This window comes from Mytilus californianus, unplaced genomic scaffold, assembly GCF_021869535.1.
Source record: "Mytilus californianus isolate M0D057914Y unplaced genomic scaffold, xbMytCali1.0.p SCAF_11, whole genome shotgun sequence".
NCBI lineage: Eukaryota > Metazoa > Mollusca > Bivalvia > Mytilida > Mytilidae > Mytilus > Mytilus californianus.
In genome coordinates, this window is record NW_026262593.1 from 8168354 (window position 1) to 8183139 (window position 14786).

Consider the following 14786-nt stretch of genomic DNA (forward strand, 5'->3'; position numbering starts at 1 on the left):
TAATGTTCTGAAAAAAGGGAACATCACGTACATAATCAATTGTGACTACTACACCCTTAATTGCCATTTTTTGAAAGGATTCAAGAAAGGAGAACTGTGAATCATAATTCATTAGTTTCTTATATTCCTAGAAAACTAACAATTGAACGGTGTCAACTGTAGAGTCAGTGAGCGGCGCCTGGTGTTGTTCCATCCTTTTAAAGAAGCACATTGATTTTATATTTTTTGTCTATGAGGTGATACTTGTTACACTAATTTGAAAGAAAACTAAAAACGTTCTTGACATAACATTTTTTGAATAAAATTACCCGCTTTCATATTCTTGGATCCGCAACTGATGGCATACCCCTTTTCATCTTTTATTCTATTTGATATTTTATTGCTGTATGATACATCAAATTGGAAAAAATACAGTTTAGAAACACATTAAGTTTTTTAAAATGGTAACCACCAGAAAGAAATTATACAAAAGTGACCAATAGTAAATATATTTTTCTAAAATTTATCTAGAAATGTGGTTTAATGCCCTTACCAAAATCACTGACTTAAAGGTCATATATAAACTCATAATAGATACCAGGCTTAAACTTAAATTTGAAAAAAAAATCTCATTAGTTTTTTATGAGGTGATTTCATACATTCTCACTAAAGTCTATAACATCTTCAGTGGTTGTCCTATGTTTTATCCTGCAATCAACGATTGCACAAATTACAGGTGCACAAATAAATTTTTGCTTCACTTGTATTTGTACAAATAAAGTCCCCTGTTACCCCGCGTCCTTGTTGAGCAAGCGGTAATGTGACTATTTCTTATTGCGTGACAGTTCACATGCACGTTTAATTTTATTCTCGCTACGAAACAAGAGAAAAGCTCGGCGAGCCTTGCTTTTCGTCCTGTGTCTAAAGCTCGTACAATTAAATTTTATATTTTCCGACAATGTACATATATTCATATATTTATCTTAATGTGTGTTATTTTTGTTGTTGGTTATTTTGTCTTTTTTGTGTTTATCTGAATGTTACTCTCTAGAGGTCTTTTGGTTATTTGTATGGTTGTGTTGCTGTCTGATTAACGTACACCTCATGTCTTCTTTAATCCATATTTCTATGCATGCAAAAAGGAATTGAACTTAATATGACTTATCTCACTATCCACTCGTTTAAAACATTACGACATGAACAACAATATAAAAACAAACTATTGTATATCTTTCTCGACAAAGAAGAAATCAATTTATTCTGTAACAATATTTCATATACTTTTTTAAACATTTTCTGGGTTTTAATGTAATATACATAATTGATGGTTGTTTACTTAAAATCATGCGCTTTTTATAAAATTTTCGATACGGCATTGAATCTGCAATTTAAAATATAGACTAAGAGAAAAAGAACCTGCACACATGTTCAATTTCCATTTCACTTTGCCCTCAACTTCAATATAGGTTTCACAAGGTGGTGTAACAATTGTTTCACATAACTGTTTACTTAAATTTGCAATATTAGATTTCGAGCATTGAAGAGAAAACATTTTTCGAATATATGGCCGTATATCAGTATTCTGTAATAGTGTAGTTCTAGTACATTGTGTATTCGGAGAGAGAGAGAGAGAGAAAGAGAGAGAGAGAGAGAGAGAGAGAGAGTATTGTATGAAAAACAAACAGTAATGCACCAAATAGAATTTAACAGATTTTTTACAATTTACAAACTTGTATAAAAATTTAGAACTGTCTGACAAATTTCAAATTACAGCTGATTTGGCGAGCGCCTCTATGGACAACTTCTGGAACACCCGACAGGAGATCAGCAGCGGTAAAAATCGAAAAGTTTTAAATTAAGCACTTATACAGCAAATTTAAGAAATTCACAAAAGCTAAAATTAAGTTAATGAGGAAATAAATTTAGGAAGCAATTCATTAAACAATTAAATAAATGGTAATTTATGACGACCGAAACAACTATTCCTCTACTAGCATTACAACAGAATCCTAAATAAAGAAAACAAATTATATGAAACGTTATCATACCGTAAGAATTTTAAACCTTTGGTAAACTGTTGAAATCAGAAGCTATGGTTGAGTTCATGTTAAATAGAAGGTTAATTGTCATTCTTAGATTAACCCAGAGATTTTTCACTCTTTATCGCAAAGTCTTTCAGTAGTGGGTGGCTAGTAAGCGCTGATAAAGGCAGTCAAATATATTGATATTGGTTTTCCGAATGAATATATTGCCGGAAGGAAAAAATTGCGTTAATTAGTTGAGCATTTCATAGTTGGTTAATAGACAAAGATGTTCGGTGTCATAATTCAGATTAACATAAATTGATACATTTGATCTCCAGAGCTTTGTAGGCGGCAGTTAATACAAATATTACACATTGTAAATATTTAATATTATTACAATCCGTAGAGCCTTTCATTCATATTCAAACTTTTGATAAGATACATAACATGAAGATTTTAGAATTATTATTTTTTTATCAATGTTATCATATTTGTTACTCAGCAGAAACAGTGGACGATTCATCAGATATCGAACGAGGTTATCAGGATGAACCATTCGGAAATCTACAAGGAATTTTAGCAAAAGTTCTATTGGACCCACGGAACACTGAAAGTGTATATAAAACCCTTTTGTACGACTTAGACTACCAATTTCATGTAAGTTATGCGTCAGATGTTGTAACAATGTTCATATTTTTGTCCTACCACATTTTTGTAGTCAAATATTTGTAGAGTTTTGGGGTTTTGTTCGTTTAAAAGTTATCTTAAAAATGTTGGAATTTTGCTTATTATAATTATGAATATGGATCTACGGTCCTCTTCAAAATTTCATTTAATCTTTTTCAAATCCTGTTTTATGTATTTTAATCATTGTTGATTGTTTTTAAATTTATTAATCTTTTTTTTTATCACATTATCACATTCTGTTAGTTACATACATTTTGTAATCATTAAGTCATAAGACTTCCATATTATAAACAAGCATATGCATGCAATGGCCAGGATTTTTATGCATAAACAAGAATCTATCAAATTTTAAATTCTGAATTTAAGAATGCTTATTTAATTTCAAAGCTCGACGTGTAAGGATCTACACCTCTGAGGAGCCAGAAATTTCTTGAATTAAACTTTTTTTCTTAACCTGATTTTTGGGTTCATGTGACTGTGAGAAAGTAATTGATGAAGAAAAAATCATATGGTGGTGCACTTCTTTTTTTTTTTGCTACGGCGATTTGAAAAAAGTACCCAATTTTAATGATTTTCCCATTTTCATCAATTTTTACCTATTTTTGGGCTACAATCATGTTTCACAATTAAACTTTTTGTCATACTTTCACTAAAGATGAAGTGGACCAATCTGAATAAATTTAGCTTAAAAAAACACTATAGATTGGTGTGAATAATAGAAAGTTTTATAAAATATAGTTGCTTTTTCGTGTCATATTGACCATGCTGTCAATTTTGTAAATTTGTGATTTTTCCCTTTTTTCTTAGAACAAAAAGCATATTATTTCAACTTCTTTGTTATAAATGATTGAAAAAAAAAAATCTTTAAGAATTTTGAAAATTGATATGGGATGTACATTTTTTGGTAAAATCATTTCTTTGTACCCCTCATTCATTTTCTCAACATTTCGGCTGATGAAACTGACCGTATTGGTTATAAAATTTGAAATTTTTATTACTCAAAAACTACTTATAGTAAGTACACAGTTTTTTTCACAGAGTTTAGTTTGATTATAATATTTTTTGAATTCATTAATATTTTCCACTTGTATCACATGTTTTGGAAATAATTCCCGAACGAGATTTCAACAAGACTGAAATATCAGAAGAATACAACCTTAATGGGCATTGTAAAGGTAATTGATATTTAAAAAAGTACTACGCATAGAGTACTTTAGGTTTTGATCGCTTACACTTTTTTGAAAGTTAGATTTCTTACAACGGTTCTCTCTAGTTTTATTGAGTTTGTGTTTTACATTAACTCTGTGAAATGGAACGGGAACGAAATAAGGTGCATACGCAATATGTATTGACAGCATTCTTGTTCCGAAACAATGTAACGGCTTATGTCTCTCTCGCTTGCTTCTAATGACAATGCAATTAAATTGGGGCACGTATTTGTACGGAATAATTTGTTTGTTTGTTTGTTTGTGTTGTTTTGTCATTGGCGTATATCTCCATTAAATCATATAGAATACTAACCCAAGGTTTTACTAGGAAATTGAAATATAGTCACTCCTAGACACTTCTAACAACCGGCAGCAAAATACATGCTAAAAAGTAAGGAGTCCTTTTGACTATTATACACAGCTACGTTCTATCGGAAGTTGGACATTAAATCCGATTCCTAGATTATGGAGATAGCTACACACTCTGTACGTTAAATAAACATTGCACCAACTCTTTTAGGAGTCCATATTTGAGCTGTTTCAAGGCAAAGTTTTTTGCCTCTATTCAACATTTTCCAGTGGCAGTCGAAATTATCGCCCTTCGTTCTACCCACATTGCAAAAGTTACTGATTGGATTTATTGTTATTTTGTTCTCTTCCCGAATAAGCAGCAAACATTTGGCACTATGCATTATTCAAACAACAAGCAATCAATCATATAGAAAATGTAATTAAATGGTAAAAATTAAGATTTTTGTTTCGCCTAGGTACACATTTCTGTCTGTACACTTTATATTCATGTAGACCAAAGTACCAACAATTTGAAATTTTCCGACAGTATATGACTTTGATATGAAGTGTTAAGTAGAGTTTAGCTCTGCGTTAAAAGCGTTCAAAATCATAAAATTTCTACTATTGTTTTGCATATATATGAAATAGTTTTTAATAAGCGACACGTCCGCTGAAACTATAAAACGGCATATCAGTTTTGTTATTACTTCCATTGCTGTCGATTGTCTATGGATGTTTTTTTGTAAAGAAAGATGAACAGTTGGAATGTACTCTTAGTGAATTCGTAAATATTGGAGAGACTAAGGAATATCTGTATAAACGAATGTGTTGTCATTAGAATTCAATATCAATGGCAATTAAAACTACTTCGTTTACATGAAAAATTCGTTAGCTCAACAATTCCGTACACACCAAGCGCTGGGAAAATAGATTCCCACAAAACAACAAGTCCGTATTATAAAGAAAATAAATACTCACTAAAAACAAAAAGAAGATTGCTAAATACTTTAACTTGGATCTACAGTACAGTATATCATGCTTTGTATGGGTTTTTCTCATTGTTGAATGCCGTACGGCGACATATAGTTGTTAACTTCTATGTCATTTGGTCTGTGGTGGAGAGTTGTCTCATTGGCAATTATACCACATCTTCTTATTTCTATATTTACTTTTATAGGTGACCTATGTTCCAGACTGCAGTTCCTTGAATGTTAACAATATCCACTTAGCACACACTTCAACGTCACTTCCGTCCCAAATACACGTACGTCACGTAAATAATGTGATGTCTCGACTAAATTCTTTCTTTCGTGTGTGAGCCAACGTCTTGCTGTTCATTATATTACTGTTCTCACACCCAAAACATGTCGGGAAAATTCAAATACAAACCTCGATTCGATCACGAACAAACTTCCATCCATTATCATATAAATTATACTCATTACAGACACTTCGAGCTTTCTTCTTAAACTTTAATTAATGTGTGTTAACACATGAAATGGGAATGCTTTATAACTAAAGAATAAGGCGGTAGACCTGGGATAGGGGATTCCAACGTTAGGGATATGCATTTATGAAGGAATATGTACCAAATACACGACCTGCCCGTTTTGGTTGAGTGGAATTATGACAGGGATTCTGTACTCGTCAAAATAAGGTCTAAAACGCGGGGGAAAAAACAAAACCAAAAGCACATAGATTGAAATTGTTTTTTATTTCTTTGGTAAACTTTCGGGAAACGACCCTGGTTTTCTGTTCCATTGACCCCAGCACCCTTTGCAAGGTACGTAAATTAATTGAAATACTGTTCACGAAATGATGTCCAAGTGTTAACAATTTTTCAGTAAGTTAAACGTGTTTTCGATAAAGTTAAAAGATTCGTGAGAGGCTATTCCTGGCTAAACACTACATAGTAACTAACGACCAAGCAAGACGAAACCAATCAATGATCGATGGTAAATTCAGATGTTCCATGAGGTAAGTAAATCCTGCTCCACAAGCGACTTCCATCATGTTACTGATTGCAGGTACAAATTCAGTGATAAGTTTCATTTAGTACTGTCACAAATAAAGAAAAAGAAGACGGGATTATGTAAGATATATATGGTCATCTGTGAAAACATATATCCAATAGCGGCCAACCAATTCAAGGTCCGTAAAATTTTCGAACAGATGACTTCAACTTTAACACCTGAACCCCATGGTTCAAAAGTTTTCGTGTAAGCGGCAGTCTTCTGTCAAGGAAATCATGATAGGAAATGCAAGCTCTGGAATATCGTTTAACCTGATATATGTAATCCATATACAGGAGCTGCTGGAATGTTGCTTTAGGGAACTGGTTTATAATAAGGGAGGTTAAATCATGCCTTTTGTCGTAAATTTTTGTTCTGAACCAACACTCATGGTCAGTTTCTAGATATTAGTAAAGAAATGAGGCAGATTTAGCCGTGTCTGTGGTTTCCTTTTTTTCAAGTTCGATGGGATAGATGCGTTAAAAGTCACCGTTTGATTTAAACATCTATTGAGAGGAAATCATCTTTACAGCAAACTTACAAGCGAAGAAGATAATACTGGCTTCTTTTCTTTATAAGTGAAACCTTAGTTCAACATCTTTATCACAAAAGTAGTGATGTGAACTTTTTGACCATGCATTCATCTTTTCAAAATATATATTTTCATTTCTCCAAAAGCATTAAAATTATTTTTTTGTAGTTTATGTTTTTGCACAGAATTGTACATATAAGGTATCATAACTAAAATTTATGGATATACGATCTAAGCCAATCTTAAACAGAACGACTATTTATCCACATTTATGAACATTAACTATGACCTTTACAGTAAAATGTAAACGATAAATTGCAAAAAATAATGCAATGCTTCAACGCAATGATAACTCTTGTTGGTTATATCTGAAGTGATTAACTAGTTCCATTGTAATTAGAAGCACATTAATGCTGTAATCAAGCATCTTGTTATCGAACACCGTTATATCTATATATTTTAATGTATTATCAGAAATTAAAAAGGTTATAGAAAAATGTCGTTAACGCAATTAGTAAAAGCTGAAGTAGAAGTATACGTTTGCGATAAAAGCAGCTCTGCGATAAAAGGTGAATTTAGTCAATAAGCTTAAATTCTAAGTTTTTATCCGATGATTGGGAATATTAAACTTAATAGCAGGTATTTAACATATTGCCTCAATTGTTTTGTAAAAACAATTAGCGATATTTTCATATTATTCAATTGTGTTATAACCCATGATCTTTTTTTTGTTACTTGGTCGTTGAACTTTTATTGCATGTTATTACATTTGAGATTTGTGAATTTTTAAAATAAAACGATTTTTGTAGGGGGGAGTTTGATATAAACATTTATAGGTTTATATCATTCATTGCGTCCAGTATTGATATTTTCATACAAAATAATTAAAACTCACAATCATAAGGCGTCGCATAATTATCTTTTTTATTATATACTAGTATTCGAAATATTTTTTATAATGAATAACATTTGGTAGGATGAATTGCTATCCTTTGCTTTAAAAATATTTTTTTTTGTAAATATCAATACTTTGCTCGTTTAGTAATTCATCAATATAACGTAAACTAAAACTATATTAATGTCCGAATTTCCTAGTCAACATTATTGTGGACGGACGCATCCTATATCCAAGAAATAACATTGTGAACGGGCGCATCCTATATCCAAGAAATAACATTGTGAACGGACGCATCCTATATCCAAGAAATAACATGGTGAACGGACGCATCCTATTTCCTAGTATTTAATGATATGTATTACATAAACTAAAGGACAGATATGTCATCACATGGAAAATATGCAAATGTCATTAAATGCTTAAAAGTATTTCATATTTTTAGAAGTTTATTTTATGATACACATGCATTCATAAAATAATTTGCTAAGTTTTTTTTATAATAACGTGGATTAAATCCAAATAGGTTATATGCGTCACATCCTTTAGTCTGGGAAATGTGATTTAATTTTTCTTGTTATTGGCTTTGAACTAGCTTTCAGTCACTGCGAGTACTAATAGATCGGCACATTTGTCTTTATGTTTGTAGTTGTTTTGTGCTTCGTGTCAATTTTATGAGTTCAGTGATCTCCAACTGATTTTAAAAGTTTGTTCTTATGTTGTGTAGTTACACTAGTGTCCAAGGTTATAAATGAGGATTGAGCGTTCACAAACATGTTTGAGCCCTCAAGATTTTGTATGTGCGTGTCCATAGCAATGAGCTTATTATTCAGTAGTTGTCGTCGGTTTCTGTTTGTCATATTTGTTTACGTTTATTGTTATATCAAAAATCAGACCGTTGGTTTGCTCGTTCAAATTGTTTAATTTTATGCCATGTAGGGCCTTTTATGGGTCTTTTGTAGACGAAACGCGCGTCTGGCGCAAATACAAAATTTCAATTCTGGTATCTATGATGAGTTTATTTATAGTAGCATACTATACGGTATGATTTTTTGTTATTGTTGAAGCCCAAATACTGACCTATATTTGATTACATACACGTCATTTGGACTCTAGTGGATATTTTTTATTATACTGGTACATGTATAGTACGAGGTGACAATGGTTGTGTAGTCAACGCAGCGTCAGACAACTGTAGCCGGATTTATCACCTTCATAAAATAAAATTTTGTAAATTGAATAATTTTTAGCACTCAGTAAAAGTAGTGACAAATATATGTTATGAGTAAAGCACTTCAAAATGAAGAAGTGTGTAATAATTTGAAGACAAAAATAATAAGATGGGGTATGTTTACCAATGAGACAACATTCCACCAGAGACCAAATGAGGTATACGTTAGCAACTACAGGTAAACACATGGTCTTCAACAATGAGAGAAACTCATACAGTATAGCAAGCTGAAGAAAGTCCCGACATGACAAACGTAAAACAATTCTCACGAGAAAACTACCGGCCTGATTTATGCAAAAACAATAAACAAAAACCAAATATGGTACAAGGACAGAATCATTTCTGATAAGTGTAAAATAAGTAAATACATAAGTAAAACATACAAGTTAATAGAAAACAATAAGATAGAATGAAATTAATAAACAAATTAATAAATGACATTTTCAATTAAAAAAAGCATACTCAGTCAACGTGGAGAGGGACATATCTTATCAATATATCTGATGTTTAAAATGGGATACTTTTAAAGTGAAATGTAAGTTTAGAAGTTACTTATAGAAGTGTGCATTACATATCATATAGCAGTTAGATTCTTTCTGTTCCTTATGCTTATCAAATAAACTCATCATAGATACCAGGATTAAAATATTTTACACCAGACGCGCGTTTCGTCTTCATAAGACACACCAGCGACACTCGAATCAAAACAGTTAAAAAGGCCAAATAAATTACGAAGTTGAAGGACATTGCTTTGACGAATGACACTGATAGATTAAACTTAAACAGAAATAATCTAATTAAAGTTACAACTTCATATTCAAGTACGTTTCTCTTTCCAATGTCAAGATAATGTAGGATAGAAATGAATTTTACAAAATATAACTTCAAGTAATAAGAATGTCATCAATGCTCTTCAAATTTCCACTTTATTTGGCCTTATTAACTTTTTTTATTCGTGCGTCACTGATGAGTCTTTTGTAGACGAAACGCGCGTCTGACGTACACAATTTTAATCCTGATACAAATGTATCTATGATGAGTGTGACCTATTATAAACTATATTTTTCTTTTCAAAATACTCCTCAACACCAGCTGATCTTGCTAGTATAACACGCACGTATTCATTGTTGGCCTTTCAGTAACAGTTTCTTTAAACACATTAACTTTTCCAATCGACATGATCCCATTTAATAACTTACTAATTTTATAAACAAGAACATGTATAGTATCAAATGAGCCAGTAAACAATCATGAAGCGTTGATTAGTTATATATTTAAAGCTTATTGATTTACCATGCCATTAAGGTGTACTTTCTAGTATTTCTCTCGTTAAACTAGTCGTAACAGGTGAAGAAGAATATCGAGGAACATATAATGTCATTGAATAAAACAGGATACTTAACATTATAGACAAAACTTTCTGAGCCAAGAGTTATTAGATTAGCTTTGTACTACTAAAATCTATATCTTCTGGATATTAAAAATGACTGCCCACCTTTAAATGAATATGTATAAATTTTATAAAAAAAGATTCACAATTTTGTTTAAGATGCACAATGTAGTAGGAGTAATTAGTTATTAGTATCGCAGCTCAGAAGTATCCGATTTTAAGTATTAAAGTCATGTTTATAACACTTGTTTCTGATGAAAGTAAATTCAGAAAAGTTTGTCAGTCGAAACCAAATTCATAAAGTGTTATTTTCTAGCTATAGGTCAATATAGTTGCTGTTGGACTGCTAGTCCCCGATGGTATCATCAATTCAGTAGTCAGTACATCATTATTGACATGATTTAAAACATACCTTTTTTTAATTCTCCATTGAAAAGTTCAGAAATTAATAAAAAAAAAACTAAGTTTCCAACATCTTCAGTTTAAGTTGACCATATATGGATTTGGCTAACCCTTTTATGTTCATCTTGGCTATATTGCTCCTCAAATATGCAGGTATTTATACATCTTTGGCTCTTAAATTTTAGCGTTCCTGGTTAAGGTTAATCCAGAAAGGCGCTTCTGACTCACCTAATTTATAAAATATTTGACGTCACAATGCAAAAGCGATTGTTGTATGTCATCAATAGTTCAATTGTTGCAAAATCTCGGGTCAAGTGTAAAAAATTCCCAAATAGCGATACATTCTATTGGAGTAAGATAAGCGATGAACAGAAAAAAAAACTGTATCATAATAATAAATATTTTATGGCATAAAAATACGGATTTTGTGTTATCAAAGTTTGAGGTTACAAACTTGGGGAAATTATTATAAATTAAGCAATATATCTCACTCATGCAAAGCTCCGCTTCCTTGCTCTACTTTGGCTCTACTTTTTGCTTTGTACTCTCTTCATTTTTAGCTCACCTGGCCCCAAGGGCCAAGTGAGCTTTTCTCAACACTTGGCGTCCGTCGTCCGTCGTCCGTCGTTAACTTTTTACATTTTGAACTTCTTCTAGAGAACCACTGAATGGAATGAAACCAAACATGGCATGAATGTTCCTTATGAGGTGACCAAGTGTTGTTACTTTGTAGCGGATCCATCATCCAAGATGGCAGCCAGTGGGGGACTTAGTTTAACATAGGACCCTATGGGAAATACATACAAATGTCTTCTTTTAGAGAACCACTGAATGGAATGAAACCAAACATGGCATGAATGTTCCTTATGAGGTGCTGACCAAGTGTTGTTACTTTGAAGCTGATCCATTATCCAAGATGGCCGCCAGCGGGGGACTTAGTTTAACATAGGACCCTATGGGAAATACATACAAATGTCTTCTTTTAGAGAACCACTAAATGGAATGAAACCAAACATGGTACGAATGTTCCTTATGAGGTGCTGTTTGAGTGTTGTTACTTTGAAGCCGATCCATAATCCAAGATGGCCGCCAGCGGGGGACTTAGTTTTACATGGGACCCTATGGGAAATACATACAAATGTCTTCTTTTAGAGAACCACTAAATGGAATGAAACCAAACATGGCATGAATGTTCCTTATGAGACGCTGATCAAGTGTTGTTACTATGAAGCCGATCCATAATCCAAGATGGCCGCCACGGGGGGACTTAGTTTAACATGGGACCCTATGGGAAATACATACAAATGTTTTCTTTTAGAGAACCACTAAATGCAATGAAACCAAACATGGCATGAATGTTCCTTATGAGGTGCTGACCAAGTGTTGTTACTATGAAGCCGATCCATAATCTAAGATGGCCGCCAGCGGAGGACTTATTTTAACATAGGACCCTATGAGAAATACATACAAATGTTTTCTTTTAGAGAACCATTGAATGGAATGAAACCAAACATGGCATGCATGTTCCTTTTGAGGTGCTGACCAAGTGTTGTTACTTTGAAGCTGATCCTTCATCCGCGATGGCCGCCAGATTGGGACAATGTTTAACAAAGGACCCTATGGACAATACATACAAGTGTCTTCTTTTAGAGAACCACATACTGAATGGATTGTTACTTTGAAGCTGATCCTTCATCCATGATGGCCGCCAATGGGGGGACTTCCTTTAACATAAGACCCTGTGGGAAATACATACAAATGCTTCTTCTAGAGGTGCACTGAATGGAATGAAACCAAAACATGGCATAAATGTTTCTTATGAGGTGCTGATGAAGTGTTGCTACTTTGTTGCCGATTTACTGTTCAAGATGGCCACCAGGATTTTTTGTAAATTACAGGACCAATATTAAACCAAATTTGGCCTCACTCATTATTATGGTATCTGTTATGATTTTAATCTATTTTTACATGATTTCCAAAACCAAAGTAGAATCAGGTGAGCGACACAGGCTCTTGAGAGCCTCTAGTTTTATAAGCTTTGGATTTTCAAATATTTTGACATCGAGCATCACTTTGTCTATAGGATAACATCCGAATGTGTTAAAACTGTGAGGTCGTTGATGCCTGTTCAAATGTACAAACTTAGAATTAAAAATATTTATGTATTTATGAATAACCACGCGCCTTTTATTTCGAAGACCCAAATATTGATAAATTACTGGCGTTTATTAGAGAGGAAATCCATGAACATTATATGCCTCTTTTATGATTTTCTAAAATTGAAAAAAAAAATAATGCCAATGACTTTATATTTCTTTTCTATACTTGATAACTAAATGCATAGCAATGGCATATTGTAATTGATGTCAAAAACTCTAAGCAATCGCTTTTAATCTTACTTATATCTACTATATCGGCAATCAGATTAAGATTTCTGAATGACTGTTAAATTACTTATTCTCGGAGTGGGTGAATCAGACGTGTATTTAATAAAAACCCTGAAGATCTGTTTTTTTCTTCATACATGTAGAATTGGAACAAACATTTTTCATCCAAAACTTAAAAGTCAATATTCCAGCAGAAATTGTATATGGGGTATATATCTCGCAACGGATACGATAATCCAGATCTTTAACTTTTGTGTGGATTTCTTTAATGTCAGCAGACGAATTCTGCTAACAAAGAAGCTACTGAATAAACGGTTCCTATACGGCTAACGCTAAAGTCATCTTTTCGAAAGCATAAATCACTAGTCAAGTAGTCAACTCGTCTGTGTTGGAATGAAATATCAATGAAACCGTTATTTTCTGTAAAAATTCTGTTTGCAACATTTTGAATTATTCGAAAAACTAAGGTTTTTGATCCAAAGGATAGATGGGCTAAGTATTTGGCACAATATTTCGGAATTTTTGGTTTTCGATGTTCTTCAACTTCGTATTTCATTTGACCCTCAAACTATTTTGTTCGAGCAAAATTGATGGGTCTTATGTAGACGAGACGTTGTGTTGCGTGATAAATTATAAACCTGGTATCTTTGATGAAATTTTACAACCACTCGGTCGATGCCAGTGCTGTTGAACGTTTCTTCCCGGACGGAATCACCAGCCTTGTAGTTAACACTTCTGTGTTGACATGTAATACTAATGATACGGTCTTTTTTTTGCTTACAAAGATTTAAATTATTTGAAACACTCGAGGTTTCTACCACCATTCATAGATGGCTTTACATATTTTTAGCACAATTTTCTGGTCTTTTTGGATTTTAATGCTCTTCAACTTCTTATTTGATTTGATCTTCCAACTGATTTGATTCGGCTTCACGTATGAGTCCTTTTCATGTCGGCGAAACCTGTCTTGCTCCTTTTGGAGTTCATACGATTCCTTCGGTTTTTGTTGTTACCTTGATAAGTCTTCTGAATCGATTTAGGAAATTTACACATCGGTAAACTACTGTTCCCTTAGGGTTAGGGAGCTACCATTTGATTTTTATGGGAGGGGGGAGGGGGGCTAGGATGAAATTTGAAAAAAAGGCAGGACAGGAGTTTTGAGTAAAAAAAAGGCAGGATGAGCAACTTCGCAAAAAAAAAAAAAGGCAGGATGACAATTTATGTAAAAAAGTCAGGATAAACAAATAAAAAAAGGAAGGACCGAAAAGAGTGAAAAATAATAAGACAGGACAGAGATTACAACTAAAAGAAATTGCAGTACAACATTTTTCATCCTAGCCCCCCATAAAAATCAAATGGTAACTCCCTTTATGTATACAACCTCTGTTAAATATTGTAATACGATTTGTAAGACAATGGACGAATGGTAGATTTACTGCTGCAGTTCTACGCCCGATTAAAACAAAAGACAATATAAAATGAATATAAACTGGACGGATTGTTTATTTTATCTGTACACTAAATTTTACAATTGTATAAGGAGGGAAAGGATATCAGAAATACTGATTTGCATGATGAAAGTCTTCTTGGAAATTCGGATTCCATTAGCACATCATATTAACGGCTATCGGTACGGCGGATGCAATAGATAACACAGATCAACATCTACTGTAAAAGATTGCAAAATCCATTGCATTGCAAAAGCAATTGAAACACAGACAAAATTCTGCTATACACAATAGCCAAAC

At 32.8% G+C, this 14786-nt stretch overlaps 1 protein-coding gene across 1 annotated transcript in view; it reads left to right on the forward strand.

Moving 5' to 3' along the window:
- Positions 1-2444: 2444 nt before the first annotated feature.
- Positions 2445-14786, forward strand: part of LOC127719480 (uncharacterized) — a 29606-nt gene continuing 17264 nt past the window's right edge. Inside the window, exon 1 of the mRNA XM_052225629.1 lies at positions 2445-2660. Coding sequence (XP_052081589.1) covers positions 2451-2660 — 210 coding nt within the window. The 5' untranslated portion in view covers positions 2445-2450. The remainder of the gene's footprint in view (positions 2661-14786) is intronic.